The sequence below is a fragment of the Salmo salar genome, chromosome ssa21, assembly GCF_905237065.1.
Source record: "Salmo salar chromosome ssa21, Ssal_v3.1, whole genome shotgun sequence".
Taxonomy (NCBI): Eukaryota; Metazoa; Chordata; class Actinopteri; order Salmoniformes; family Salmonidae; genus Salmo; species Salmo salar.
The window spans coordinates 36114075-36141874 of NC_059462.1; the positions used below are offsets into that span (position 1 = coordinate 36114075).

The 27800-nt window shown below is 43.9% G+C and overlaps 1 protein-coding gene across 1 annotated transcript in view; it reads left to right on the top strand.

Moving 5' to 3' along the window:
* LOC106582275 (titin) overlaps positions 1 to 27800 on the top strand; it is a 186521-nt gene that overhangs the window by 104655 nt on the left and 54066 nt on the right. Inside the window, exons 98-147 of the mRNA XM_014165183.2 lie at positions 130 to 244; positions 339 to 623; positions 733 to 884; positions 1076 to 1223; positions 1423 to 1600; positions 1690 to 1811; positions 1918 to 2205; positions 2322 to 2618; positions 2728 to 2914; positions 3063 to 3178; positions 3271 to 3570; positions 4424 to 4723; positions 4813 to 4918; positions 5006 to 5202; positions 5345 to 5650; positions 5752 to 6030; positions 6210 to 6509; positions 6666 to 6968; positions 7067 to 7600; positions 7730 to 8032; positions 8190 to 8489; positions 8685 to 8981; positions 9287 to 9571; positions 9944 to 10237; positions 10326 to 10625; positions 10755 to 11063; positions 11221 to 11480; positions 14122 to 14551; positions 14722 to 15027; positions 15279 to 15460; positions 15625 to 15754; positions 15927 to 16226; positions 16997 to 17314; positions 17725 to 18021; positions 18125 to 18424; positions 18517 to 18831; positions 19071 to 19363; positions 19521 to 19671; positions 19834 to 20115; positions 20310 to 20612; positions 20753 to 21058; positions 21184 to 21465; positions 21612 to 21911; positions 22090 to 22395; positions 22470 to 22775; positions 22874 to 23155; positions 23268 to 23567; positions 23693 to 23986; positions 24227 to 27181; positions 27293 to 27784. Of these exons, the coding sequence (XP_014020658.2) occupies positions 130 to 244; positions 339 to 623; positions 733 to 884; positions 1076 to 1223; positions 1423 to 1600; positions 1690 to 1811; positions 1918 to 2205; positions 2322 to 2618; positions 2728 to 2914; positions 3063 to 3178; positions 3271 to 3570; positions 4424 to 4723; positions 4813 to 4918; positions 5006 to 5202; positions 5345 to 5650; positions 5752 to 6030; positions 6210 to 6509; positions 6666 to 6968; positions 7067 to 7600; positions 7730 to 8032; positions 8190 to 8489; positions 8685 to 8981; positions 9287 to 9571; positions 9944 to 10237; positions 10326 to 10625; positions 10755 to 11063; positions 11221 to 11480; positions 14122 to 14551; positions 14722 to 15027; positions 15279 to 15460; positions 15625 to 15754; positions 15927 to 16226; positions 16997 to 17314; positions 17725 to 18021; positions 18125 to 18424; positions 18517 to 18831; positions 19071 to 19363; positions 19521 to 19671; positions 19834 to 20115; positions 20310 to 20612; positions 20753 to 21058; positions 21184 to 21465; positions 21612 to 21911; positions 22090 to 22395; positions 22470 to 22775; positions 22874 to 23155; positions 23268 to 23567; positions 23693 to 23986; positions 24227 to 27181; positions 27293 to 27784 (16291 nt within the window). The remainder of the gene's footprint in view (positions 1 to 129; positions 245 to 338; positions 624 to 732; positions 885 to 1075; positions 1224 to 1422; positions 1601 to 1689; positions 1812 to 1917; positions 2206 to 2321; positions 2619 to 2727; positions 2915 to 3062; positions 3179 to 3270; positions 3571 to 4423; positions 4724 to 4812; positions 4919 to 5005; positions 5203 to 5344; positions 5651 to 5751; positions 6031 to 6209; positions 6510 to 6665; positions 6969 to 7066; positions 7601 to 7729; positions 8033 to 8189; positions 8490 to 8684; positions 8982 to 9286; positions 9572 to 9943; positions 10238 to 10325; positions 10626 to 10754; positions 11064 to 11220; positions 11481 to 14121; positions 14552 to 14721; positions 15028 to 15278; positions 15461 to 15624; positions 15755 to 15926; positions 16227 to 16996; positions 17315 to 17724; positions 18022 to 18124; positions 18425 to 18516; positions 18832 to 19070; positions 19364 to 19520; positions 19672 to 19833; positions 20116 to 20309; positions 20613 to 20752; positions 21059 to 21183; positions 21466 to 21611; positions 21912 to 22089; positions 22396 to 22469; positions 22776 to 22873; positions 23156 to 23267; positions 23568 to 23692; positions 23987 to 24226; positions 27182 to 27292; positions 27785 to 27800) is intronic.

Here is a 27800-nt window from a genome sequence, read left to right on the forward strand (position 1 = left end):
TAATTGTCATATGTTTTGAGTGGTATTCTGACTTGAATGGAAGTCTCCCATTGACATTAATTTACTTGGAAGTCTGAGTTGCTCACACTTATCTCAACTCTGAATGGGGCTCTTCCTTCTTTTCCTCAGATATCTGGCCTGAAATATGGCAAGAAATACAACTACAGAGTGATGGCTGAGAATGCAGCTGGAGTGTCTGACCCATCCAACACACTGGGACCCATGCTGGCTGATGATACACATGGTACATTTGGTTAACTTTTAACTGACCTTGACGAAGTTCATCACTTTAAATGTTGTGCATTTGTCATAACAATTATCATTCTTTTTATCTTCAGTTGGCCCCACAATGGACCTGGGTGGATTCAAGGATGGCCTTGAGGTCATTGTTCCCCATCCCCTTACTATCCGTGTCCCTATCTCTGGATATCCCACACCACAGGCAAAGTGGAGCTTTGCTGATAAGGAGCTCACTGCTGGTGAACGTGTTTACATGATTACAAAGAGTACCTACGTAGAACTGACCGTCACTCCAAGTGTGCGTCCAGACAGAGGTGTATACGCTCTGACCCTGGAGAATGATATTACCAGTTGCTCAGGAGAGGTTGAAGTCAATGTTATCGGTAAGTGACGTGATGAGCTTTGTGGTGAAACACAACATACTGTATCTTGATATTGTCAACTGCAAGTCCCTACTTTTCCCTTTATATCTCTCTTTTTCTATTTGTTCAGCATCCCCAAGTGCACCCAAAGACTTTAAGGTTGCCGAGGTGACCAGACAGCATGTGCACCTGATGTGGGAGGCACCAGAGCATGATGGAGGAAGCCCTCTGACTGGGTACCAGATTGAGAAACGTGACGTATCCCGCAAGACCTGGGTCAAGGTATGGATGAACATAAGTCTTCAAACCACCCAGCAATATACATGTAATAACTTACTTATTTAGTCCTCTTTGTCCCGGTTGGGACAAACAATCTTTTGTACTCTTTCTTTGGCCACAGCTTGTACCCTGTTATACATGAAATATGATTAAGATATATATAATAACACGTGCCACTGACTGTCTTTCCCCAGGTGATCACTGGTGTTCAAGACCAGGAGTTCACTGTCACTGATGTTGTTGAGGGCAAAGAATATCTGTTCAGGGTTACTGCCTGCAACAAGTGTGGCCCAGGAGAGCCTGCCTACATTGACGAGCCAGTCAATGTGTCCTCCCCTGCCAGTAAGTATTCGCTAAGTACAGTAGCAAGGACAATACCTATGCTGTGCACACAAGTGAAGGGAACTTAATCTATTGTTTTGATGTCACAGTCATTGACATACCTGTCATTTGAATTCTAGCTGTTCTCAATCATTGAGATACCTGTAATTTGAATTATAGCTGTTTTTAGTCATTTACATAATTGGAATTTGAATTATAGCTGTGCCAGACTCACCTGAGAACCTGAAATGGAGGGATAAGTCAGCATCTGGCATCTTTCTGACCTGGGAACCACCCAAGTGGGACGGCGGCACCGGAATCAAGGGCTACAACGTAGAAAGATGCCAGCGTGGCACAGACAAGTGGGAATCCTGCGGAGATCAGGTCCCTGAGTTTAAGTAAGTGGAACTACAGAAAAAAGGCTCCAAGTTTGTTGTTCAAAATGATTTTGTTCATTTTGAAAGACCAACATCTTACTTTCTCTTAGATTGCAAGTGACTGGTCTGATTGAGGGACAGTGGTATGCCTACCGCGTGAGGGCCTTGAACAGACTGGGTGCCAGCAAACCCTGCAAGGCTACAGATGAGATATTGGCTGTTGATCCTAAAGGTATGTTTTGTATAAATGCTCCACGTTTGTATATGTATTGTGAATAATCCTGCATAGTGGCGGAAATATGTTTCTGTCTAATCTGTATAACACATTTTCTGTATAGACCCCCCAGAGATTCTTCTGGATGTCAAGTGTCTTGCTGGACTGACCGTCAAAGCCGGATCTAAGATCGAGCTTCCAGCTGATGTTCTTGGAAAACCCTTACCTAAAGTGAAATGGACCAAGGGTGATGTAGTCCTGAAGGGAGACGATAGAGTCTCTATTGACGACAAGCCTGGTCACTCCGTCGTTACGATCAGCAAGACAACGAGAGAGGATACAGCTACCTACATCATTGAAGCCCACAACAGCTGTGGTCGTGCTACTACAACCATTGACGTCAACATTCTAGGTATCCAATTTTGTTAACTTTTTTTGTGAGGAGTGTCTAACCTTTTTCTGAGGAAACACTCCTTTAAAAAATATTTTTTTAATGTTCTAACATTGTTTTCTATTTGTCTTGAACAGATAAGCCTGGTCCTCCAGCTGCGTTTGATATCTCTGAGATCACCAACAAGTCATGTTTCCTGGCCTGGAACCCTCCGAGAGATGATGGTGGTGCAAAGGTCACCAACTACATTGTGGAGAGGAGAGCCGCAGACAGCGAAATATGGCACAAGCTCTCCTCCACTGTCAAAGAGACTAACTACAAGGCCCTCAACCTTACGGCCTTCAAGGAGTACATCTTCAGAGTGTTCGCTGAGAACCAGTTTGGTATTGGTGTGCCAGCGGAACATATGCCAATCATTGCTAGATACGCCTTCGGTATGTTAAGTTTATGTTTGTATTTAGTCCAGGCAATATAATGGTATTTCCTTTTAGTATTATTTTGTGCAGTGGGTTTTTTCTAAAATTGTCTTTAACTGTTTTCCAGATTCTCCTGGTGCACCAACCAAGCTGGAGCCTTCTGATATTGTTAAAGATGGCCTGACTCTGAATTGGTATGAGCCTGAAGAGGATGGTGGTAGTCCTATCACTGGATACTGGGTTGAGAGGTTCGAACCAGATCAGAACAGATGGATCAGATGCAACAAGATCCCAATCACAGACACAACATACAGGTAAGACGCTAGAATACATTTAGGTAATGAACACCGTAATGTTTCAATTTTGGTAATTGAAGGCAGTAATGGCCGCATTGATTTAATTTCTGGTTGTTGCTATTCATTTGATGGTTGGGTTGGTTATTTGATTGTTTTTGATTTGCAGAGTCAAAGGACTACCCACAAGGAAGAAGTATAAGTTCAGAGTCATGGCTGAGAATCTCGCCGGACCTGGAAAATCAAGCAAGGAAACTGACCAGATATTGGTCAAGGATCCTATTGGTAATACTTCCAACAAATTTAGTTAACAGACCATTGATCGTTTATGAAATGTGATGTCATTGACCAAAACAACATGTCTTCTAATCTTACAGATCCTCCATGGGCTCCTGGTAAGCCAACCGTAAAAGACGTGGCAAAGACCTCTGCCTTCCTGCAGTGGACAAAGCCTGAGCACGATGGTGGCGCCAAGATCGAGGGCTACATCATTGAACTCCTGAAGAGTGGAACTGAGCAATGGGTCCGTGTTTCAGAGGGAATCAATATCCTGGAGCACTTCCTGAGAGGCCTGATGGACAGACAGGAGTACTCCTTCAGGGTCATTGCTGTCAACATCGCTGGGGAGAGTGAACCCAGCGATCCTAGCGATCCAGTTCTGTGCAAGGAGAGACTCAGTAAGTTACTCACTGTGTCCCAAATCAATCAATCAAATGTATTTATAAAGCCCTTTTTACATCAGCAGATGTCACAAAGTGCTTATACAGAAACCCAGCCTAAAACCCCAAACAGCAAGCAATGCAGATGTAGGAGCATAGTGGCTTGGAAAAACTCCCTAGAGAGCCAGGAAAAGGCAAGAAACCTAGAGAGGAACCAGGCTCTGAGGGGTAGCCAGTCCTCTTCTGACTGTGCCGGGTTGGGATTATTAGAATACATGGCCATTAAGGCCAGATTGTTCATCAAGATGTTCAAACGTTCATAGATGACCAGCAGGGTCAAATAATAATCACAGTGGTTGTAGAGGTTGCAACAGGTCAGCACCTCAGAAGTAAATGTTGGGTTGGCTTTTCATAGCCAAGCAAATGGCACCCTATTCCGTTTATAATGCTATGGTCAAAAGTAGTGCACTACAGATGTAGGATCTTAATTTGAGCCAGTTTTCTACAGCAGGAAAATTATTCTGCAGCAACAGGAATTGTGAATTATTATGTGGATTATAATCAATTAACATTTTTGTAGGGGTTGTTACATTTTTCGTAAGGGAAAATCAAGTCTGACATTTCAAAGTGGAATCTTCAGAAGCCTTTTTAAACCTCAAATACATTACATGTTTTACATTTCCTGCATTACAGGAAAGTTCTCCTGCAACAGGGTGATCAAATTAAGATCCTACATCTGTATATAGGGAATATAGTGTCCATTGTGACACACAGACTGAGATAGTTTCCATCTGAAGCTGTTCAGTGTGTCATGGTTGGTTAGCTGAGTTGATGGTTTCTGATGACTCATGCTTGTCAATTCATTTTCCAGATCCTCCTACACCCCCACGCTGGATGAATGTCATCACCATCACCAGGAACAGTGCTGAGCTGAAGTGGACAGTACCAGAGAAGGATGGTGGTTCACCCATCACCAACTACATTGTTGAGAAGAGGGATGTCAGGCGTAAGGGCTGGCAGACAGTGGACACCACTGTGAAGGAGCTGAAGTACACTGTCACTCCACTTAACGAGGGCTCCCTCTATGTGTTCCGTGTGGCTGCTGAGAACGCTGTTGGACCCAGTGAATTCTGTGAACTGGAAGACTCCATTATGGCTAAAGATACTTATAGTAAGATCATAGTTTATGCGTATAGTATTCTGTAACTGTTGTTCACTTACAACATGCATAGGTTGCTAAGTACTGTTTCCTATTTTCAGCTACCCCTGGACCACCATATAATCTCTCTGTCGATGGCGTGTCAAAGAGACATGTTGACCTGCAATGGGACGCCCCCAAGAATGATGGTGGCAGACCAGTTCTGAGGTAAAGATTGGTCAACTTTAGTTTTTAGGAGTGTCATATTGTCATATAAGCGTTTTTATAACATTTGGGAATATTTTCGTGCATCAGATACTCCATTGAGAAGAAGGAGAAACTTGGCACCCGCTGGGTAAAGTGTGGTAAGACCTCAGGTGATGACTGCAAGTATAGAGTGACAGATGTCATTGAAGGAACCGAGGTTCAGTTCCAGGTCCGCGCTGAGAATGAGGCCGGTGCTGGACATCCTAGTGAATCAACAGAAATCATTGCTATTGAAGATCCAACAGGTGGGTTTTTAAAGTGAAAACTGTGTTTTATGGTTACATTTGTTTGACTTGCATGAGTCATTTATTAGGTATTGTCTAGTTCCCAATGAAGCAAACCACATCTCCAAGATTATAATTATTGTCTCTGCATTGCCTTTTATAGGTGCACCCTCTCCTCCAATTGAGCTTCATATCACTGAAGCCAGCAGGGACCATTTGTGTATTGCTTGGAGACCACCAGAGAGAACTGGTGGCAGTGCTGTAACTGGCTACCATATCGAGCTGTGTGAGGCTGGTACTGAGAAGTGGATGAGAATCAACTCTCGCCCAATCAAGGAGCTCAAATACAAAACAGAGGAGGGCATCACCCCAGAGAAACCATATGTCCTGAGAGTCCGTGCCATCAACTCTGTTGGAGTTAGTGAGCCATCTGATATCTCTGAGAAGGTCTATGCCAAGGACCCTGACTGTAAGTAAACCTTCCATAATGTATATTTCCCATTCCATAATAATAGTCTTCCCAGAAATGCATGAAATACTGATATCTGATTATATTTTTCCCTCATGAAGGCATCCCAACCCTTGAGTTTCAAACAAAGGACATCGTGATTGTTGAGGGAGAGAAGTGGCATCTCCCCATCCCATTTAGAGCAGTACCCAAGCCCAAGATCACCTGGCACAAAGACGGAAAGGAGCTGAAGGACGATGAGAGAATGAGCTTCAGACAGGAGTACCTCTCCTGTCACCTGGAGATCGAGAGCTGTCTGCATGCAGACTCTGGCCAGTACAAGGTCACCCTGGAAAACTCCCTTGGAGCTAGCAGCGGAACAATTAATGTTAAAGTTGTTGGTACGTTTCAGTGTCAAATACTATTATATTACTATACTATTATATTCCATGGTGTCCCTAATAGCGTAATCATTACATTTTACATATTTGATCCAGAAAATATTTGAAATTTTGGTTACTAGTACAGGCATACTACAACTATCAAGATAGACTCTTCATATCCATGTTTATTTTGACAGGCCTGCCCGGTCCCTGCAAAGACATTGTTGCCAGTGAAATCACCAAGAGCTCCTGCAAGGTTTCCTGGGATCCTCCCAACTATGATGGTGGCAGCCCTGTTCTCCACTATGTGCTACAGCGCAGAGAGGCAGGCCGGAGGACCTACGTCAACATGATGTCTGGAGAGAACAAGGTCAGCTGGCCTGTCAAGGATCTGATCCCCAATGGAGAGTACTACTTCCAGGTCAAAGCTGTCAACAAGATTGGTGGTGGGGAGTATCTTGAGCTCCGCAACCCTGTGATTGCAGAGGATCAGAAGCGTGAGTGAAATATTTATTTTGTGTCCAAGGGACACATTGATTGAAAAACAGGTGCAACTCTTGCTCACAATTAAAGTGAATTTTACTTTCCAAGCATGCCTACATTTCAGAAGAGATGTATTGAATTTATGAAATGTTCCTTGTTCAACATTTAAGAGAGCCCTGACCCTCCATTGGATGTTGAGACCCACAACCCTACTTCCAAGACTATCACCCTCACATGGAAACCTCCTATGTATGACGGAGGCTGCAAAATTATGGGCTACGTTCTGGAGAAGATGATGAAGGGTGATGAGAACTTCACAAGATGCAACGACTTCCTTGTGCCTGTGCTGTCCTACACAGTGAGAAATCTCAGGGAGGGAAAACAATACCAGTTCCGTGTACGAGCTGAGAACGCTGCCGGAGTCAGTGACCCATCACGCAGCTCACCAATGGTGAAGGCTTCTGATGCTGTCGGTAAGGAAGGATACATCTTGTTCAAACCATCACTATGCTACGATTTTTCAGACCGACCAGTAATTTGTCATTTCTAAATGTGTTTGTTTTCTTTTCAGAAACACCCAAGGTGTTCCTCAGTGGAAGCCTGCAGTCCGGTATGAGCATCAAGAGAGGTGCTCAGATCAGACTGGGCGCCAACATCTCTGGATCCCCATACCCTCAAATCACATGGTACAGGAACGACGTGGTCATCAGACCAGAAGCCATGAAGAAGAGACCAGAAAAACCCATTGTTAAGAAGAAGAAGGAGGAAAAGAAGGAAGCGAAGGAAGGAGAAAAGAAGGAAGGAGAAGTAAAGGAGGGTGAAAAGGTGGAGGTGAAAGATGGAGAAAAGAAGGAAGTCAAGGAGGGAGAGGTTGAGGTCCCAGCTACTGAGGCCCCAGCTGCAGAGCCTGCCCATGAGGAGCCTGAGGAGGAGGAACTCCCTGACTACCCAACCCTCCAGGAACGTCTCACCATCCATGACAAGAAGAGGGGAGAATCGTCTTGCATTGTCAGGGACACCATCAGGGGTGACCACGGAGTGTACACTATCAAGGTTGAGAACGAACATGGTATTGCCTCTGCAACTTGTGAAGTCAATGTGCTAGGTGAGATATCATCTTCTTTTAACATTTATACGTTTTGTTATTAATTTTGTAGGGTTGTTGCCGCTCATAGTTATTTTTCAACCACATTTTGGAAACCTAATATAAAACCTCCTATTTTACTATTTACAGATGCACCTGGACCTGCAATCAACTTCCGGTTTGAGGAGATCAGGAAGACCTCTGTCATCTGCAAGTGGGATCCTCCCATGGATGATGGTGGCAGTGAGATCCTGAACTACACCTTGGAAAAAAAGGACAACTCCAAGGTGGAGATCGGATGGATCACCGTAACCTCAACGCTCAGGGGATGTAGATACCCCGTGACCAAACTGATAGAGAAGAAGGAGTACATCTTCCGGGTCACTGCTGAGAACAAGTTTGGTCCTGGACCACCATGTATTTCTAAGCCACTTATTGCCAAGAATCCATTCGGTAAAGCATTTATTTTTAAGAGTTTTATCATGACATTAAAGCTTATAACATTCCAAATCAGATTGTAACAATGATGTCAGTTCAACCAGTTTTTCTCAACTGCGTTAGTTAGATTGAACTTTGTTCTTACAACTGTGATTTTAACTTCTTATTCTAGACCCACCAGAGGCTCCTGGGAAGCCTGAGATTGATGGCGTCACAGCCAACTCCATGCTGGTTAGCTGGGAGGAGCCAAATGACATGGGCAGCCCCATTCTGGGTTACTGGGTGGAGCGGCGTGAGATCAACAGCACCCACTGGACCAGAGTCAACCGGGTTATTTTGGAGGATACGGAACTTAACGTGGAAGGCCTACTGGAAGGTCTGACATACATCTTCAGGGTGGCTGCTGAGAACCAAGCTGGGCCTGGGAAGTTCAGCATCCCGTCTGATCCTATGACATGCCAGGATCCAATCTGTAAGTCAACAAGATTATGATACCATACCTTTTATTGTCCATTTGCATGGAAATTCATTTTGTGAGGTTAAGCATACAAAATAGACCAAATCAATACACTATAATATAATACAACACTGATTCATTATGATTCAAGTTCCATTATCTAGCAATGATCAAATACAATATGTCATCGTTGATGTGTTTCTCTCATAGTGCCACCTGGGCCACCGTTCCCAAGAATCATTGACACCACTGAGTCTTCCATCGACGTGGAATGGGATCCTCCTGCCTCCAACGGAGGTGGAGACATCCTGGGATACCATGTTGACAAAACCGTAGCAGGCACCAAAGACTGGTCCCGCTCCACAGAGAGACCCTGGAAGACCCGGGTCTTCACTGTGTATGGAGTCAGAGAGGGAGCCAAGTACCTGGTCCGTGTGATCGCAGTCAATGGAGCCGGTGAAGGAACTCCTGGCTTGACCGAATCAGTCATTGTCAGAGATCCTAAAGGTATAGTAAACAGTAATCAGAAAGCTTACAATGTCAACAAATGTATGCTTAATACAATACAACAATGGAGGCTTGTGTAACATTGAATTGGAGGATGGGCTCATTGTAATGGCTGGAATGGAATGAATTGAATAGTATCAAATCCTGCTGTTCCATTCCAGACATTACTACTAGTCGTCCTCCCTTCATTAGTCTCCATGAAAGTATTCAAGCGTCTTTGGGTTTTTGAAAAGCTCTATATAAGTCCCATGTATTATTATTATTACAACTTAGCTAACGTTGATGAATGTTGATTGTGTCTACAGAGGCTCCAGTGGTGGAGCTGGATCTCACTGTGAGGAACGGCGTAATGATCAGAGCTGGGGAGCCACTGATTCTGCCTGCCCTGGTCACTGGTAGACCTCCTCCAGACATCAAATGGACCAAAGATGACGGTCCACCGGACAAAGACCACGTCGAGATAGAAAATGTTGGAAAGGAAAGCATTCTGAGTATCAAGGCTGCCACAAGAAAGGATCCTGGCAAATACCAGATCAGTGCAAGGAACAGTAGTGGAATCAAGTCTACATGGACAAGGGTTGAAGTCATGGGTAAGTATTTTGATGGATTCTGTATTAGCTATATGACATCACTAGAACATTTTGAGCATATTTCACATTTGGATGTACTTTGATGACGTAAAGCTAGGATTAGAGTTAGTGGATAGTTAGTTGAATAGTTTTTAATAGTTAGTGGAACATCTATAAACCATCTGTTGGGGACAATCAAAATAATAATAATGTGTCACCTTACATGTTGTAGACTAGCACCCTGTCCAGGGGTGTTCTTCAAGCTGCCTCACTGTATAGATACAGGAGATAGGCTCCTGCACTATGGGCCATTCTGGCTCAGACAAAGCTACTTAATAACTTACACACGTGTTGTTTTACTTGAATGTAACACTTTGACTTATCCTCTGTCAGATGTTCCCGGGCCTGTGCTGGACCTGAAGCCTGTGGTGGTAACCAGGAAACTGATGATTCTGAACTGGTCCGATCCTGATGACGATGGCGGCAGTGATCTGACCGGCTTCATCATTGAGAGAAGGGATCCCAAGATGCACACATGGAGACAGCCCATCGATACACCCTCATCTAAGTGTGAGATTGTGGGTATTGTTGAAGGACAGGAGTACATCTTCCGGGTCGTAGCGAAGAACAAGTTTGGCTGTGGCCCTCCCGTTGATTTGGGCCCTATTGCTGCAGTGGATCCCAAAGGTAATGTCTACATATTGTTGCGTCATGAGAATGTTTTCTGTGCAGGTCAGATCATTAATAGAAGTCAATCACTATATTTTCATTGAAGCTCCACCAACTTCACCTGAGAGATTCCACTACACTGAGAGGACAAAGACTTCCATCAGCCTTGCCTGGAGACCTCCCCGCAATGAAGGAGGCAGTCCAATCTTGGGCTACTTTGTTGAGAAGAAGAAGCACGATGCCCCAGCATTTGAGCCTTGTAACACAGAGATGTGCAAGGACCTCTTCATGACCGTCGAGAACCTCGAGGAGCTGTTTATGTATGAGTTCCGTGTCAAGGCTGTCAATTTGATTGGACCAAGTGAACCTGGAATTCCACTCACCATTGTCATTCAAGATGATGAAGGTAAGTCCTCCTAGTTCTATGTTCTTGTTTTTTCCCCCATATACTAAAATAGTAAACACATTAAATTTAATTTCATTGGACTGAATTCAATTGAATAAACTTGTCACTGAGTTGCTCCTTCTATTTCAGTTCCTCCTACTGTGATGATGTTGAAGACCTTCAAGGGAGATGCCATCACTGTCAAGAAGGGAGAGCCTATTGAAATCCCTGCTGAGGTGACTGGTCTTCCAATGCCCAAGGTTGAATGGTTGAAGGATGAGGTGATTATTGTAGAGCCCACTGAGACTCTGTTGATGGACACCAAGGAGATAAACAGAATGCAGTGCAATACCAAGCTCAGTATCCATGCAGCAGCAAGACTGGACAAAGGCATCTTTACAGTGATTGCCTCCAACCGTCTTGGGTCGGCTAGTCACACCATCAAGGTTAAGGTGTTAGGTAAGTGATCTGATATTATGTATATTTAGTGAATCAGTATAGACAAAGCAATTAGCTCACTTTCTGCAAGAAAAATAACATAACAATTAACAAAAGGAAAATATTGTAGTTGACTGACTGTTTTCTGACCTCTTTTTCATCTAATTGTTGTTCACAGACCGTCCTCTGCCACCTAGGAATGTGAATATTGGTAACATCAAGGCTGAGTCCTGCCAGCTAACCTGGGACGCGCCAGAGGACGATGGAGGAAGTGAGCTCACTAACTACATTGTTGAGAAGCTGGACATTCTTCCTGAGGAGGAACCTGAAGAAGAATATGAGGATGAGGAGGATGAGGAGCCTAAGCCTGAGCCTGAGCCTAGACCCATTCCTGTATGGACGGTGATCACCAACAGCATCATTGAGAAACGACTCGGGGTCAGTATATGTGTGAAAACATGAAACAGATTGATATAACATTTGGTAACATTTGACTTAAAACCTGCCGGTATAATGCTTAATAACAGGCATTAAGCATGTATGGTAGAGGTATTCACTGCTTCACCTGTACCCGAATACCAGAGACCAGCTCCGGTTAATAATGTAGGGAAAAAGCTTTTCTGCTGTTTCCCTGATACGGATTGGACTGGGTCTGGACCCGACCGGGGTCAGGTCTGGTTAGGTCTGTTCGGACCAGGTCTCTATCTTTTTAAAATGTATTTATTTAGTTTGGGTCCGGGTAGGAATGCCCCAGTTCATTTTCACATTTTTGGACCTGTGAAGACTTTATAATGTCTTAAATGGAGGCATATAACATGTTGTCTCAAATCAAATTTTATTTGTCACATGTGCCGAATACAGCTCGTGTAGACTTTACCGTGAAATGCTTGCTTACGAGCCCTTCCCAACGATGCAGAGTAAAAAAAAATATAGTAACACAAGAAGAATAAAATAATCAAGAATAGAGCTATGTGCAGGGAGTACCAGTACCAGATCAATGTGCAGAGGTACAAGGTATTTGAGGTAGATATGTACAGTACATGAACACAGGATAAAGTGACTACTGTAGTCATCACGATAGATAATAATAAGAGTAAAGTAACCTTTTACAGCAGTGGGCTAAATCATGATCACACAAATCTACTTTTTCTTTGTAGTCTTAAACAAATCTACTTGTCAGATATAGAGTTGAAATGTAATTAATTTTGTGTGTGCTTCCCTCACAGAAGACTGAAATATAACAAAACCGTTTGACATATAAACACCCGATTTTCAGCGTTTTCTTTTAAATGTTTCTTAATTATAAAAAATATCAAAAACATTACACCCATGAGGCCACTAGAGGGGGCGATTTGGTCAGGTGACTTCAGGAAAGGGCTACAGAATAGAGTAGCAGTAGCAAATGACGTGTGTGTGTGTGTGTGTGTGTGTGTGTGTGTGTGTGTGTGTGTGTGTGTGTGTGTGTGTTAATGTGTTTGTACAGACCAGTAAAACTTTGAACACACCATTCAAGGGTTTGTCTTTATTTTGACTATTTTCTACATTGTAGAATAATAGTGAAGACATCAAAACTATGAAATAACACATATGGAATCATGTAGTAACCAAAAAAAAGTGTTAAACAAATGAAAATGTATTTTATATTTGAGATTCTTCAAAGTAGCCACACATTGCCTTGATGACAGCTTCACTATTATTCTACAATGTAGAATGGTAGTGGTACTGACTGGTACTGTATGTGTGTTTGTGTTGTGTGGTGTCGGTAAGCTTGTGTGTGTGTGTGTGTGTGTGTGTGTGTGTGTGTGTGTGTGTGTGTGTGTGTGTGTGTGTGTGTGTGTGTGTGTGCGTCCACTGAGTGCACAAAACATTAGGAACACCTGCTCTTTCCATTACATAGACTGACCACATAGGCTGACCAGGTGAATCCAGGTAAAAGTTATGATCCTAATTGATGTCATTTGTTAGATAAGTGTAGATGAAGGGGAGGAGACAGGTTAAATAATTATTTTTAAGCCTTGAGACAATTGTGTGCCATTCAGAGGATGAATGGACAAGACAAAATATTTAAGTGCCTTTGAACGGGGTATGGTAGTAGGTGCCAGGCGCACCGGTTTGTGTCAAGAACTGCAGTGCTGCTGGGTTTTTCACTCTCAACAGTTTCCTATGTGTATCAAGAATGGTCCACCATCCAAAGGACATCCAGCCAACTTGACATAACTGGGGGAAGCATTGAACTCAACACCAGCATCCCTGTGGAACGCTTTCGAGTCCATGCCCCGACGAATTGAGGCTGTTCTGAGGGGAAACTTTAGGAAGGCGTTCTTGATGTTTTGTACACTAGTAGTATATGTAGTACGGATTTTTTTTTTTTTTATGAAATGTATGCATTCACTACTGTAAGTCGCTCTGGATAAGAGCATCTGCTAAATGACTAAAATGTAAAATGTAAATGTAGTGTATGTGTGTGGGTCAATGAGTGTGTATATGGTATGTACAGTATATATAGTCTAGTGAGTGTGCATAGGGTCAGTGCAAGATCTAGTCAGTGCAGATAGTTTGGGTACCATTAATTGACTATTTAGCAGTCTGGCTATTTAGCAGTCTTATGGCTTAGGGGTGGAAGCTGTCTCGGAGCCTGTTGGTTTGAGAGCCGATGCTGCGGTACCGTTTGTCGGACGATAGCAGAGTGAACAGTCTATGGCTTTGGTGGCTAGAGTTATTGTCCATTTTTTGGGCCTTCCTCTGACACCGCCTGATATAGAGGTCCTGGATGGCAGGGAGCTCAGCCCCAGTGATGTCCAGGCTGTCCTCACCACCCTATGTAGCGCTTTGTGGTCAAGGGCAGTGCATTTGCCATACCAAGTGGTGATGCAGCCAGTCAAGATGCTCTCTATGGTGCAGCTGTATAACTTTTTGAGGATCCTATGTCAAATCATTACAGCCTCTCTATATACTGTATATCAAAGGCAACAACAGTGACATAGATTGCAATAGGTCGAGACAGTATCATGAATGCTAATAGTGGACTTCATTGAATCATTTAATGATTTACTAAATGTTTCCAAATGTCTTTTCAAAGGTTTGGAATCTGGAAACAGGTAGCCAGTGCCAGTTCAGAGTGAGAGCAGAGAACAGGTATGGACAGAGTGACGCCTGCGAGACAGAGGCAGCCGTCATCAAGGATCTGTACGGACTCCCTGGTCCTCCAGAGAAACCAAAGATTGCAGAGCACACCAGGTCCTCTATGCTTGTGACATGGGACCCTCCACGAGACAACGGTGGATCCACTATCTCTGGCTACTGGCTGGAGAAGAGGGAGAAAGGTTCGTCTTATTGGGCCCGGGTGAATAAGGCCCCGGTGACGAAGCCTGCTCCTAAGCGCTGGGAGTTCCAGGTCGTTCGTATGATCGAGGGGTCTGCGTATGAGTTCCGTGTCATGGCTGTCAATATTGCCGGTATTGGACCCCCCAGTGGACCTTCCGATCCTGCATACGCAGTGGACCCTCTTAGTAAGTATCATTCGCCCTTTTTCTACAGGTTACAAGAACATGACTATTCTTTTAGCTGCTTTGGAAATTGTTTGGAAGAATATGTCAGTATGTGCCCTATTGACAGACACAGGGATGCCATGTAAGAACCCGAGATGGTGACCTTGATGTTTTCCCTCTGTGCCCCACAGTGAAACCCGGCATGCTAGCACCACCAGAGGTCGCAGACAAAACCAAGCACAGCGTCAGCCTCACATGGTCTCCACCAGAGAAAGACGGTGGAAGCGCCATCAAGGGTTACATTGTTGAGATCCAGGATGAAGCCTCTTCTATTTGGAACAGAATCACTGACCTAGAGACTCTGCATGAGACCACTGAGATCACTGTCCCAAGTCTCAAAGAGCTGAAACACTACAAGTTCAGAGTCACAGCCGTTAATGACATCGGCGAGTCTGACCCAAGTCCCAAGACAGAAGTCCTAATTGAGGACGTACATGGTAATTAGACCTACTTATTCATCCATTTTGTAAAAATTTGTTTTTTTTCAAGTCAGCTGTCAAGTTTTAAAGATTAACCACTTTCAGTAAAGCAAAAACTTCATAGATGCATCATATGATACAGAACACATACAAAACAAATTTGACTCTTGGAGAAAATACTAAAAGATAGTTTTGGAGTGAAGTTTTCCTTTAACCAGTAGTCACAAGTTTATTGTTGTTTGTTTTAATGATGCCTTTTTATGTCACAGTGGAGCCGAAAATCCATATCGATTGCGTTGTGGAAGATTTGCTCTGCGTCCGGGCTGGTCATTCCTTCAGAATCCCTGCCATCATCAAAGGGCGTCCCGTTCCTAAGGTTACCTGGGAATTCACTGGACCAGCAAAGACCCACAAGAAGAATCGCCTTCATGTCCTTCCAGTTGACTCAGAGGTAAGGCATAGTACAGATACATCTATCATACATCAAGGAGAGAGGAAGTAACACATAACCCTTGTTATAAGTAGTAAAATAATCATGTTGTCTGACCTTGATGTATAAATATGCCGATTTGACCTTTCTTACCAGGAGTAATGAGTTAATTTTCCTTTGTTTAGCTTGAATCTACTGATACTACCTCAAACATCACTGTACCTGTGTGCTTGAGGACCCACTCTGGACGATACACCATCACAGCCAAGAACAAGGCTGGACAGAAACATGTCAACGTCAGAGTCAATGTTCTCGGTCAGTGATAAAAATGAATGATAGAAAAGATAGACACCCTTACACTGTCAAAAAACTAAACAAAGGCTCATATCCAAATGTATATTCTTTATTAGGACATAAAACATTAATGAGAAACACAACACGTATCCCATATAAGATGTATTAACGTCTGTTGGACTTCTGTTTTCAGACGTGCCTGGTGCTCCTCGAGAGCTCAAAGTGACTGACATCACCAGAGCTACCATGAGGCTGATCTGGAAACTGCCTGCTAACGACGGTGGCGAGAGGATCAAGAGTTACTTCATTGAGAAGAAGAATGTGACAGGAAAGGCCTGGACCATAGTAAACCAGTGCTGTTTCAGCCAGGCCTACATTGTGGAGGGACTGCTGGAGGGACAGGAGTATGTGTTCCGTGTGCGGGCAGAGAACCGTCTGGGAATGGGACCTTTAACTGAGACCACTGAGCCTGCTAGGGCAAGAGACCCCATCTGTAAGTCACAAATTAATTACTAACAAATGAAAATGTACTCATAGTAATATTCATTTGGAACAAAAGCGTCTGCTAAATGGTATACAGTGTATGTATATATATATATATATATATATATATATATATATATATATATATATATACATATATACACTGTATATGGGGTAAATGTTTTATTTTTTAAATCTGCCCTTTCCAGCTGCTATAGTCATTACAACATTAACCATGTCTGCACTGTATTTCTGATCAATTTGATGTTATTTTAATGGACAAAAAATGTTATTTTCTTTCAAAAACAAGGACATTTCTAAGTGACCCCAAACTTTTGAACGGTAGTGTATATATAGTAGTAATGCGTAATATGTACACATTAAAGTTTGTGAAACGTAGGTTACACAGTGTACACCTTACTAACAGTGGCGGTTCTAGACCATTTCAACTGGGGGGGCCAAGCTGGGGCCAGTTGTACTGTTAGAGGGGCCAGTTACATTAGACGTTATTGTTGTCATTTAGTTTTCTTCACTGCATTGCAGGCATTAGCAGGCAAAAGACCATGCTCATAATCATTCAACAATTTATTTGCATTTTCTGTCTAATAACAGGTGTAAAAAAAGAACGATAGCAAAAATTAGTTATGTAAAAATGATTTCATACTCCCCATTTAGGGGGTCCAATATTGTTGTCACGGGGCACTGCCCCCCCCCCCCAGAACCGCTAGTGCTTACTAATAAGTTCCCATTTATATTCCCATTCTTTATTCCCATTTTCAGACATACCTGATCCCCCAACCCACGTCAAGATCAATCTGGTCACCAAGGATACAGTGACCCTGACATGGGTGCCACCTAAGAACAACGGTGGTTCTCCTGTGAAGCACTACATAATAGAGCGCTTGAGTTGGGACACCAGCGGCCTGGAGAAGGAGACATGGAAGCAGTGTAACAAGCGAAACGTTGAGGAAACCATCTTCATCATTGAAGATCTGAAAAATGGCGGAGAGTATGAGTTCCGCGTCAAGGCTGTGAACGAGGCTGGCCCAAGCAGACCGTCGGCCACCGCTGGACCAATCATCATCAAGGACCAGACATGTAAGTAAAAAGCACAATTAAGAAAAAGAAAGTTAAAGAAAGAAAGCACACTAAATTCGCTCTGAATGATTTATTAATGGGTAAACCACCAGCATTTCAGCAGACAGTGCATTCTTCAGGATGACAGCACATGTATGCTGTTGTAAATGTTTTTAAATAAGACTCATTTTGTTTAAAAAAAGTTGCTATGAAAATAAAAACGTTGAATGACCTGTACGGCCGTCCCTGTGGCTCAGTTGGTAGAGCATGGTGTGTGCAACGCCAGGGTTGTGGGTTCGATTCCCACGGGGGGCCAGTACAAAAATGCATGAAATGAAATGTATGCATTCACTACTGTAAGTCGCTCTGGATAAGAGCATCTGCTAAATGACTAAAATGTAAATGTACTGACTCCATCCTCCCTTGTTTAGGTGCTCCTACCATTGAACTGAAGGAACAGATGGAAGGTGAAGAGGGACTAGATGTCCATATTGTGGCTAGGATACAAGGCTGTCCATTCCCCTCCCTCGTATGGCAGAAGGCTCCCATTGCCAAGCCTGAAGACAAGGCTGTAGTGCAATATGATCAGCATGTCAACAAACGGATCATTGATAACAAATGTACCCTGCTGATCCAGCAGTCCAAGAGAGACGACAGCTCCCTGTACACTATCACTGCAAGCAACAGTCTGGGAAAAGCCTCTAAGGACATCAAACTCACTGTCCTAGGTGAGGAACCTCTCTCTGAATGTATTTATTTCTTTCTGTTTGGTTAGTCCTCTTGATTGTGTTGTAATATGACCCCATTTCCTCCTTTTCTTCCTCAACTCAGGACGACCTGGCGTACCAGTCGGGCCGATTGAATTCAAAGAGGTGTTTGCCGAGAGGATAACACTTGCATGGAAACCACCTAGAGATGACGGTGGCTCCAAGGTGACAAACTATGTCATTGAGAAGCGTGAGGAAAACAGAAAGTCATGGGTGCACGTTTCCAACGACCCCAAAGAAGGCCTCTATACAGTTCAGAGGCTGACTGAGGGCCATGAGTATGAGTTCCGTGTCATGGCTCAGAACAAATATGGAGTTGGCCCACCGCTGTACAGCGAACATGAGAAAGCAAGGAATCTCTTCAGTAAGTTGAATGTACTATTGTATTATAAGTCAATGTCACCGTGGATATACAGTATTTCTTCTAACCAACTTCTAAATGGTTCCTCTCAACAGCTGTCCCTGGCCAAGTTGAGAAGCCCTTAGTGGAAGACGTGACTCTTGAGTCTATGGTGATCGTCTGGGGAGAGCCAAAATACGATGGTGGATCTCCAGTTAGTGGTTACTGGCTGGAGCGTAAAGAGACCACGGCTAAGCGCTGGACCAAAGTGAACCGCACCCCTATCAGGGTCATGCCCCTGGGTCAGGAGTATGAGATCACTGGTCTGCAGGAGGGAGCAATCTACCAGTTCCGTGTGACCACAATCAACGCAGCTGGAATGGGTCTTCCCAGTGTCCCATCGGATCCTGTTCTTTCAAGAGACCCTATTAGTAAGTTAACGTATATAGAGTGCGTCCCAAATGGAATCCTATTCCTTATATAGTGCAGCATAGGGCCCTGGTCAAAAGTAGTGTACTAAATAGGGAATTATGGTTACTTTTTAGGTGCAGAAATATAGTTTTTCTTACATGGGAAAGGTGTATTTTTCTATTTTCAATGTATTATATAGCTATGTTGTTTCTATTGTTTGGCCTTCTGACATTGTAAATGTCATCTTGTTTGTGTGTAGCTCTCCCCGGTCCCCCAACCCCCAAAGTAACAGACTGGACCAAGTCAACAGTGGATCTGGAGTGGATCCCACCTTTGATTGATGGTGGATCTAAGGTCACTGGTTACTTTGTTGAATACATAGAAGAAGAAAAAGAACTAGAAATAGAAAAACAGAAGGCAGCGGAAGCAGACAAAGTAGTAGTAGTAAAACAGAAAAAAGTTAAGAAAATCATATTCGATGAAGACGGAAATGAAATATCAGAATCAGAAGAAGAAGAAGAGGTAGTAGGGATAAAAGACGGATGGGAAAAGGTAATTATCTAATACAATTATTTCTCGAACGTATTCTTTTACAAACTATTTTGATCTTAAATGCAACAACCTGGTAAATTCAAGTCTAAATATATTCAAATAATATAACATTTAGTATGTCAATGTTTGTAAAATCTTATTTAACATTTTTTTTCAGGCTAAAGATAAGGAGATTAGAGGCACTAAGTTTGTTGTGTCTGGACTGAAAGAGCTGGGAAGGTACAAGTTCAGAGTGAGGGCAGTGAACGCTGCTGGCGTCGGTGAGCCCGGTGAAGTGGCCGAAGTGATTGAATGCAAGGACAGAACAAGTAAGAGACAAAACAACTATGATATGATATACCGTTTGATTATCCATTTGTTAGGTCCATGATAGGGCCTCTGTCCCAAATGGCTACATAGGGAATAGGGTGGCAGTTGGGTTGTAGACAGAGTGTATGCCATCTTAAACCAACACACACTTGTTATTTTAGTTGTCCCTGAAGTGGACTTGGATGCCTCAGTGAAGGAGAAGATTGTAGTCCATGCCGGTGGTACCATCCGCATCCTGGCCCACGTGTCAGGCAAGCCTGCACCAGAGATCACATGGAGCAGAGATGACCAGCCTCTACCAGCAGAGGCTAAGGTTGAAACCACTTCAATCAGCTCTGCTCTGGTTATCAAAAACTGTAGACGCCATCACCAGGGTATATACACCCTGAGTGCAAAGAATGAAGGAGGAGAAAGGAAGAAGGCTGTCATTGTGGAGGTGTTGGGTAAGAAACAACTTTACTTCTTCTTCTTGTTGGTAAACTTCAGTATATCTCAGGAGATATCCGGGGCAGTATGTATCAAGTTTCTCGGCGTTGGAGAGCTGATCCAGGATCAGCACTCCTACTCTGGGACGCTTTGTGAATACAGGCCCAGGAGTTGAATGGTATTGAAAACTTGTTTCACGTGTGATTCTCAGATGTTCCCGGCCCAGTTGGTCAGCCGTTCTCTGGTGTGAACCTCACCATTGACTCTTGCAAGTTGACCTGGTACTCCCCTGAAGACGACGGTGGCTCAGCCATCACCAACTACATAATTGAGAAGAGAGAGTCTGACCGCATGGGCTGGACAGCGGTCTCTTACACAGTCACCAGGCACAATGCTGTGGTCCAGGGTCTCATCGACGGAAAAGGATATTTCTTTAGAATCGCAGCTGAGAATATCATCGGAATGGGTCCATTTATTGAATCAGAACGACCAGTTCTCATCAAAGATCCTATTTGTGAGTTCCTGCCTAATACCCGAATGACAGCTTTCTAATTTGCTGTTACAAACATGTAACGTAAGTGAATACAAATCCAGCAATTATTTATAATATTCCATTGGGCCTGATGGGATGTTTGTGTCCTTTTTCCATGCTAGCTGTTCCTGAGCGTCCTGAGGATCTAGAAGTCACAGCCATCACCAAAGACTCCATCAGTTTGGCCTGGAGACCACCTAAGTACGATGGTGGTTCTGAGGTTACACGTTATGTGCTTGAAGCTCGTCTGATTGGAAAGGATAACTTCACTAAGATCGATACTGATGACACGCTGATGGATAGGAAGTTCACAAAGGGAGGTCTCAAAGAGAATTCCACCTATGAATTCCGTGTCAGTGCTGTCAACGTGATTGGTCAGGGAAAGCACTCTTTCTGCACCAAGCCAATCCAGGTCAAGGAAGAACTTGGTAAGTGTTGAATATGGGTTAGATAGTCATTCTAAATCTTTATAAATATATTGGTGAATGTTATTTTTTTTAAATAAAGTAAAAAAAGAATGGAAAACATCACTTCTTTGTTCTTCCATCCTCAGAGCCCCCAACGATCGACTTGGACTTCCGTGACAGACTGGTTGTGCGTGTGGGAGACGTGTGCACCCTCCAAGGCCGCTTCACTGGAAAGCCAGCACCTACAATAACATGGACAAAGAACGAAGAAGAGCTGAAAGCAGATGAGGAGGTCACAATGACCAACACTAGTAAAACACTGTGCTTGGCTATGCCCAAGGCTAAACGAGAACACAGCGGCAGATACCAGGTGGTGGTGGAGAACATTGTTGGCTTACGTAAAGGAATTTGCAGTCTCAGTGTTGTTGGTGAGGGTGTTCTTTGTTTTTCTTAATTGACAGACCTAATGTCACTTTTAATTAACCCTTATAATCAAAATATGTTTGATTATTGACTATTGATTGATGCATATCTGATAGATGATTAATGATAAAATGCTAATATTTTCTCTCAGATCGCCCCCAGCCTCCAGAGGGCCCAGTGGTCTTCAATGAGGTCTACAGGAACTACATGGTGATTTCTTGGAACCCTCCTCTGGATGATGGTGGATGTGCCATCTCCAACTACACCATTGAGAAGAGAGACACAAACAGAGACCTCTGGATGCCGGTGACAACAGCTTGCACCAGGACAACATGCAAAGTACCTAAGCTGATTGAGGGCAGAGAGTACATCATCAGAATCTGTGCTGTGAACATCCACGGCATCAGCAACCCACTGCTGTCTGCCGAGACAAAGGCTAAGGATGTCTTCAGTAAGCTATTAGATAAATACTGAGAAGATATAAGTTACGTCCATAACGGCACCCTATTCCTTATATTGTGCACTACTTTTGACAAGTAAGGAATAGGGTGCCATATGGGATGCAACCATACTTTCTTTTGTCATGAATGCATTTTGCTACAACTGATCAATTCTCTGTCCCATTACAGAGGTGCCAGATGCACCCAAACAGCCCATTGTGAAGGAGATCTATAAGGATCAAGCCCTTCTGACTTGGGAACCACCTCCTGATGGTGGGAAGCCTATCACTGGCTATGTCATTGAGAGGAAGGAGACCATGACTAAGAGATGGACTCGCGCATCCGGAAAAGACCGCATCTTCCCCAAAGTGGAGTACTTTGTTCCAGACCTCCTCGAGGGCTGTGAATATGAGTTCCGTGTCATGGCTGAGAACGTTGTGGGTCTCGGTGACCCCAGCCCTCCATCAAAGCCCATCTTTGCCAAAGATCCAATTGGTAAGTGACTATGAAAAGTAAATTAATACTTTACAAAATTTCTATCAAATTTAATCAACTGTTTCTTCCCTCAGTGCTTCCAAGCCCCCCCGTGCTGCCAGAAGCTGTAGATTGGACAAAAGAGTCTGTCTCACTGTCTTGGCAGCAACCAAAGGACTGTGGCAGGGGCAAGATCTTTGGCTATCTCGTTGAGTTCACTAAAGCTGGAGAGGAGTGGCAGAAGGTGAATCAGACTCCTGATTCCTGCCAAGGAACCAAGTTCAAGGTCATTAACCTGGAAGAGGGAGAATATTACAGATTCAGAGTAACTGCTGTGAACTTCGCTGGTGAATCTGAACCTGCATACACCACAGATCCAGTGAAGGCAGAAGACCGACTTGGTAATTTTACATAAAAATATTTTTCGTAATTTGGGTAATTCATTATCATTGAAATAAAAAAATGAATTATAACATATCGTTTTTCTACCCCCAAAAAGAACCTCCTGAATTGGATGTTGAACTGGGTATGCCTCGTGAGTTGAAAGCCATGGCCGGAACCCATATCCATCTAATTGCTGGAATCAAGGGAATTCCATTCCCCAAAGTCACATGGAAGAAGAACGACGAAGACGTCCCCACAAGAGTTGACATTGAGATCAATCCGCTAGGATCCAAATTGGAGATGCGCTACTGTGCTCGTTCTGACTGTGGTGACTACACTCTGAACATTGAAAACTCATCTGGATCAAAGACTGCCACATGCACAGTCCTCGTCCTGGGTAAGGAACTTTTCTGTCAGAAATTCTGTCAGAAATAAATGAAGACAGATGTAAAGTGTTTAGCATGCTGGGTTGCTATAATTATGTTATTCTTTACTCTTTACTCTATTAGACAAACCTGGTCCAATCCAGCACCTGAGGGTTTCAGAGGTGAGAAGCGATTCAGCCTATCTCTCCTGGAAAGACCCCGAGGACAATGGAGGAGCGCGTATTACCAACTTCGTTGTGGAGAAGAAAGATGTGGCAGCCGCACAGTGGGTGCCAGTGTGCTCTTTGTCTAAGAAACGAAGCATGATGGCCAAGCACTTGATGGAAGGAACATCGTATTTGTTCCGCGTTGCTGCTGAGAATCAGTTCGGCAGAAGTGAATACATTGAAACAACCAAAGCCGTCAAAGCCATGAATCCACTGTGTGAGTATCACTCAAACCAAATACATTAAGACCTACGGGTGTATTGTTATGTACGTGGTATCTTGATAATTAACTTGACATTTGTAATCTAATCGCATCTCATCTAATGTATGGTCTATTTTCAGTCCCACCTGGTCCACCAAAAGACTTGCACCATGTAGATGTCGACAAGACGGAGGTCTGGCTTGTGTGGAACTGGCCTGACCGCAACGGAGGTAGCGACATCATAGGTTTCCTGGTTGAGTACCAAGAGGAAGGAGAGAGAGAGTGGGATGAATGGAACACCGTCAGCATCCCTGAGAGCCACATTACTGGCCTCGAGGAAGGAAAGACTTACAGATTCCGTGTGAGAGCGGAGAACGCTATTGGACTGAGTAGACCAGACACCACTGTCCCTGTCCTCTGCCAGGAGAAGCTTGGTGAGATTTGCTATATATTTACTTAATGGTTTGGTTTCTCCAACAGAGATTAATCCTAGTTGTATACTAAAAAGCAAGTTTAATAGAGATTCTCCATTGAAAGTGATTCTTATTACAGGACTAAACTTAATCTGTGTCCAGGAAACCGCCCCTATATGTATTGATTTGTAGACAACATAATTGCCATCATCAAACAAATTATAACAATTAACCTACATCTTCTTCTCCATCTTTTCACAGTGGCTCCAATCGTTGAAGTTGAGGCTAAGCTGATCGAAGGAATCATCGTGAAATGTGGAAGCACAATCAGACTCCCTGCTATCATGAGAGGCATCCCTGCGCCTACTGCCAAATGGTCCATTGACGGAGCAGAAATTGTACCCGAAGGCGCAGTTAAGATTGAGAGTGACAACTATTCAACAGTTCTCAGCATCAATGACTGTATGAGAACCAACAGTGGAACCTATATTCTCACAGTTTCCAACCCTGCAGGAATCAAGACTCTGGCTTTGAATGTGACCGTTCTTGATGTGCCCGCTGCTCCAATTGGACCAGTCAATATCCTTGAGGTTACTCCTGAGTACATGCTTATTGACTGGCGTTCTCCAAAGGATGATGGTGGAAGCCCTGTAACAGGTTACATTGTTGAGAAGAGGGAGGCTAAGAAGGAAACCTGGGGAGGTGTGAGCTCTGGTAGCACAGCTACAAAGCTTAAGATCTCTCGTTTGCAGAGCGGTGTTGAATATGTTGTGCGTATCCGTGGCGAGAACAAAATGGGTATCGGCGCTCCTCTTGAAAGTGCACCAACTGTCGCCCAACACACGTTTGAACCCCCTGCCCATCCAGGCAAACCAAACACATGGGACATTGCAGAAGATGCTCTCACTGTTGGGTGGACCATGCCATTGTTTGATGGAGGAAGTCAAATCACTGGATATATAGTTGAGCGTAGACACAAAGGTGGTAAATGGATCCGTGTCAACACGACACCCTGTAAGGATCTCAGAATCAGAGTACTTGGTCTCTTTGAGGGAAATGAATATGAGTTTAGAGTTTTCGCTGAAAACATTGCTGGTTTCAGTGGACCTTCTGACATATCAGACCCAGCAAAACCCTGTCGTCAAATTAAAGCTCCTGGACCTCCAGTTAACCCCAGAATCAAGGACTACAGTAAGGAAAATGCAGACCTAGTCTGGATTAAGCCCAATAAAGATGGAGGCAGTCCAATCATGGGCTACATTATTGAAATTCAGAAAGTTGGCGGAGAATGGGAGATCATCAACAAGGATGGTCACATTAAGCAGTGTGCTTACAGAGTTAAAGGCCTTGAAGAACACTCAGAGTACAGGTTCCGCATTAGTGCTGTAAATATGATTGGAGTTGGAGAGCCTAGAGAATGCCTTGGATCGGTGGTTGCCAAAGACATCATGATACCTCCAGAGATAGAGATGGATGCCACAAGCCGTGAGCGTTTGACTGTCCGAGTTGGACATAACATCAACATCATCGGTTATGTGAAAGCCAGACCCGATCCAGAGATTATCTGGAAAAAGGGTGAGGACGTATTGGAAACCGTCAAGCACACAACACTAACTCAGAACTTGCCTGTTGTTCAACTGAGAATAAAAGAGGCAACCAGAGCAGACCATGGAAAGTATGTTTTGAAGGCTAACAACTACAGTGGTGAAGCCGAAGCTACAATAACTGTGAATGTGTTGGATAGACCTGGACACTGTCAGAATCTGAAGGCCACCTATGTGACCAAAGACTCTTGTATGGTGTCCTGGGAGAACCCTGTAGATAACGGAGGCTCTGAGATTACAAACTACATTGTTGAGTGCCGTGAACCCAGTGTGAGGCTTTGGTCAATGATCTCATCTGACTGCACTAACCGCATGGTTAAAGCCAAACTCATGGAGGGCCACGAGTATCTCTTCCGCGTTTGTGCTGCGAACAAATGCGGCCCTGGGCCCACAGTTGAGACAAAACAACCAACCCTTGCCATCAATCCCATTAACACGCCTGGTGAGCCAGAGAACTTCCACGTAACCGACGTGGGTAAGAACTTTGTTTTCTTGAAATGGAGGAGGCCAGACTATGATGGTGGAAGCCCCAACATTGGTTACGCTTTGGAGAGCAAAGAAGCAGGAGCGGCAGAATGGGTGCCATTACACGAGGATCTGATTACAAGTACATTCTTCATGGCTGACAAGTGTGTGGAAAAACAAACCTATCAGTTCAGAGTGCAGACATGCAATGAAGGTGGAGAAAGTGACTGGGTGAAGACTGGTGATGTACTTGTTAAAGAGGAGATCCAGAAACCAGTGCTTGATATAAAGTTAGCTGGAGCCCTTGTGGTTAAAGCTGGAGAGTCTATCAGAATTGAGGCTGGACTCAGAGGAAAGCCTCAACCAGAGGTGAAGTGGGTGAAGGACAGGGCCACAGGAGATAACCCCAGAGTTAGTATTGAAACGGGCACAGATTACTCTAAATTCCTTTTGACCAAATCCAAACGTACAGACACCGGAAAATATGTTGTTACTGCCACAAACTCTGCTGGAACCTTCACTGGATACGCAGTTGTTAATGTCTTGGATGTCCCAGGGCCTGTGAGAGACGTGAAGGTGTCTGGAATCGGAGTAGACAAATGTAGAGTTGCATGGGATCTCCCAGAAGATGAAGGTGGATGTGAAGTTGATAGCTATATCATTGAGAAATGTGAGACAAGAAGAATGGTCTGGTCCACATACTCTGCTTCACTTGTCACCAACTATTGCAATGTTACCCGACTAGTAGAAGGAAATGAGTACATCTTCCGCATCAGAGCAGAAAACAAGATGGGGACAGGTCCTGCAGTGGAGAGCAAACCTGTCACAGCTAGGACTCAGTTCAACAGACCTGGACCACCAGAATCACCAGAGATCACCAAGATCGGCAAGGAGGAAATGACAGTCGTGTGGGCCCCACCAGAGAATGATGGTGGAAAGTCTATCACTGGTTATATCCTGGAAAGGAAAGAAAAGCGTGCTGTCAAATGGGTGCCATGCACAAAGAGTACCATCTCTGAGAGACGCATGAAAGTCAGCAACTTAATTCCCAACCACGAGTATCAGTTCCGTGTCAAGGCCGAAAATGAAGTTGGACTGGGAGAGCCAAGCAAACCATGCAGACCAGTAGCAGCCAAAGATCCAATTGGTACAGCATTTATGCATTTTTGAGACATTGTATTATTATTATTATTATTGGTTATTAATTTTCCCTATTGGCTGTACTAACATGCAGACATTTTGTTTTCCTTGATTCCAGAGACTCCTGGTCCTCCAGGCAGTTTCAAGGTGATTGACAGCACCAAGACGTCCATTACTCTTGGGTGGGCCAAGCCTATCTATGATGGAGGTGCTCCTATCATTGGATACATGGTTGAAATTAGAGACAAACCTGAACCTAAACCTGAAGTGGTTGAAGCTGAAGCTGTTCCTGAAGATAAACCTGCAGATGAAGCTAAGCCTGAAGGTGAAGCTAAGCCTGAAGCAGCAGCAGGAGAAGGTTATGAAGAGGACGCTGAGGATGAAGCTGCTGCAGTTGCAGCTAAAGCTATAGCTGAAGCTAAACGCAAGGAGAAAGAAGAGGGCTGGAAGAAGTGTAACACCGGTGCTGGTGTGCTGGTACACACAGAATTCACCATTCCAAACTTGAATGAGAAGCAGATGTATGAATTCAGAGTCTCTGCACAGAACCAGGTTGGCTGGGGTCGTCCTGCTACACTCAAAGAGGCTGTCAACCCCAAGGAGGTCCTCGGTAAATAAATACTTCT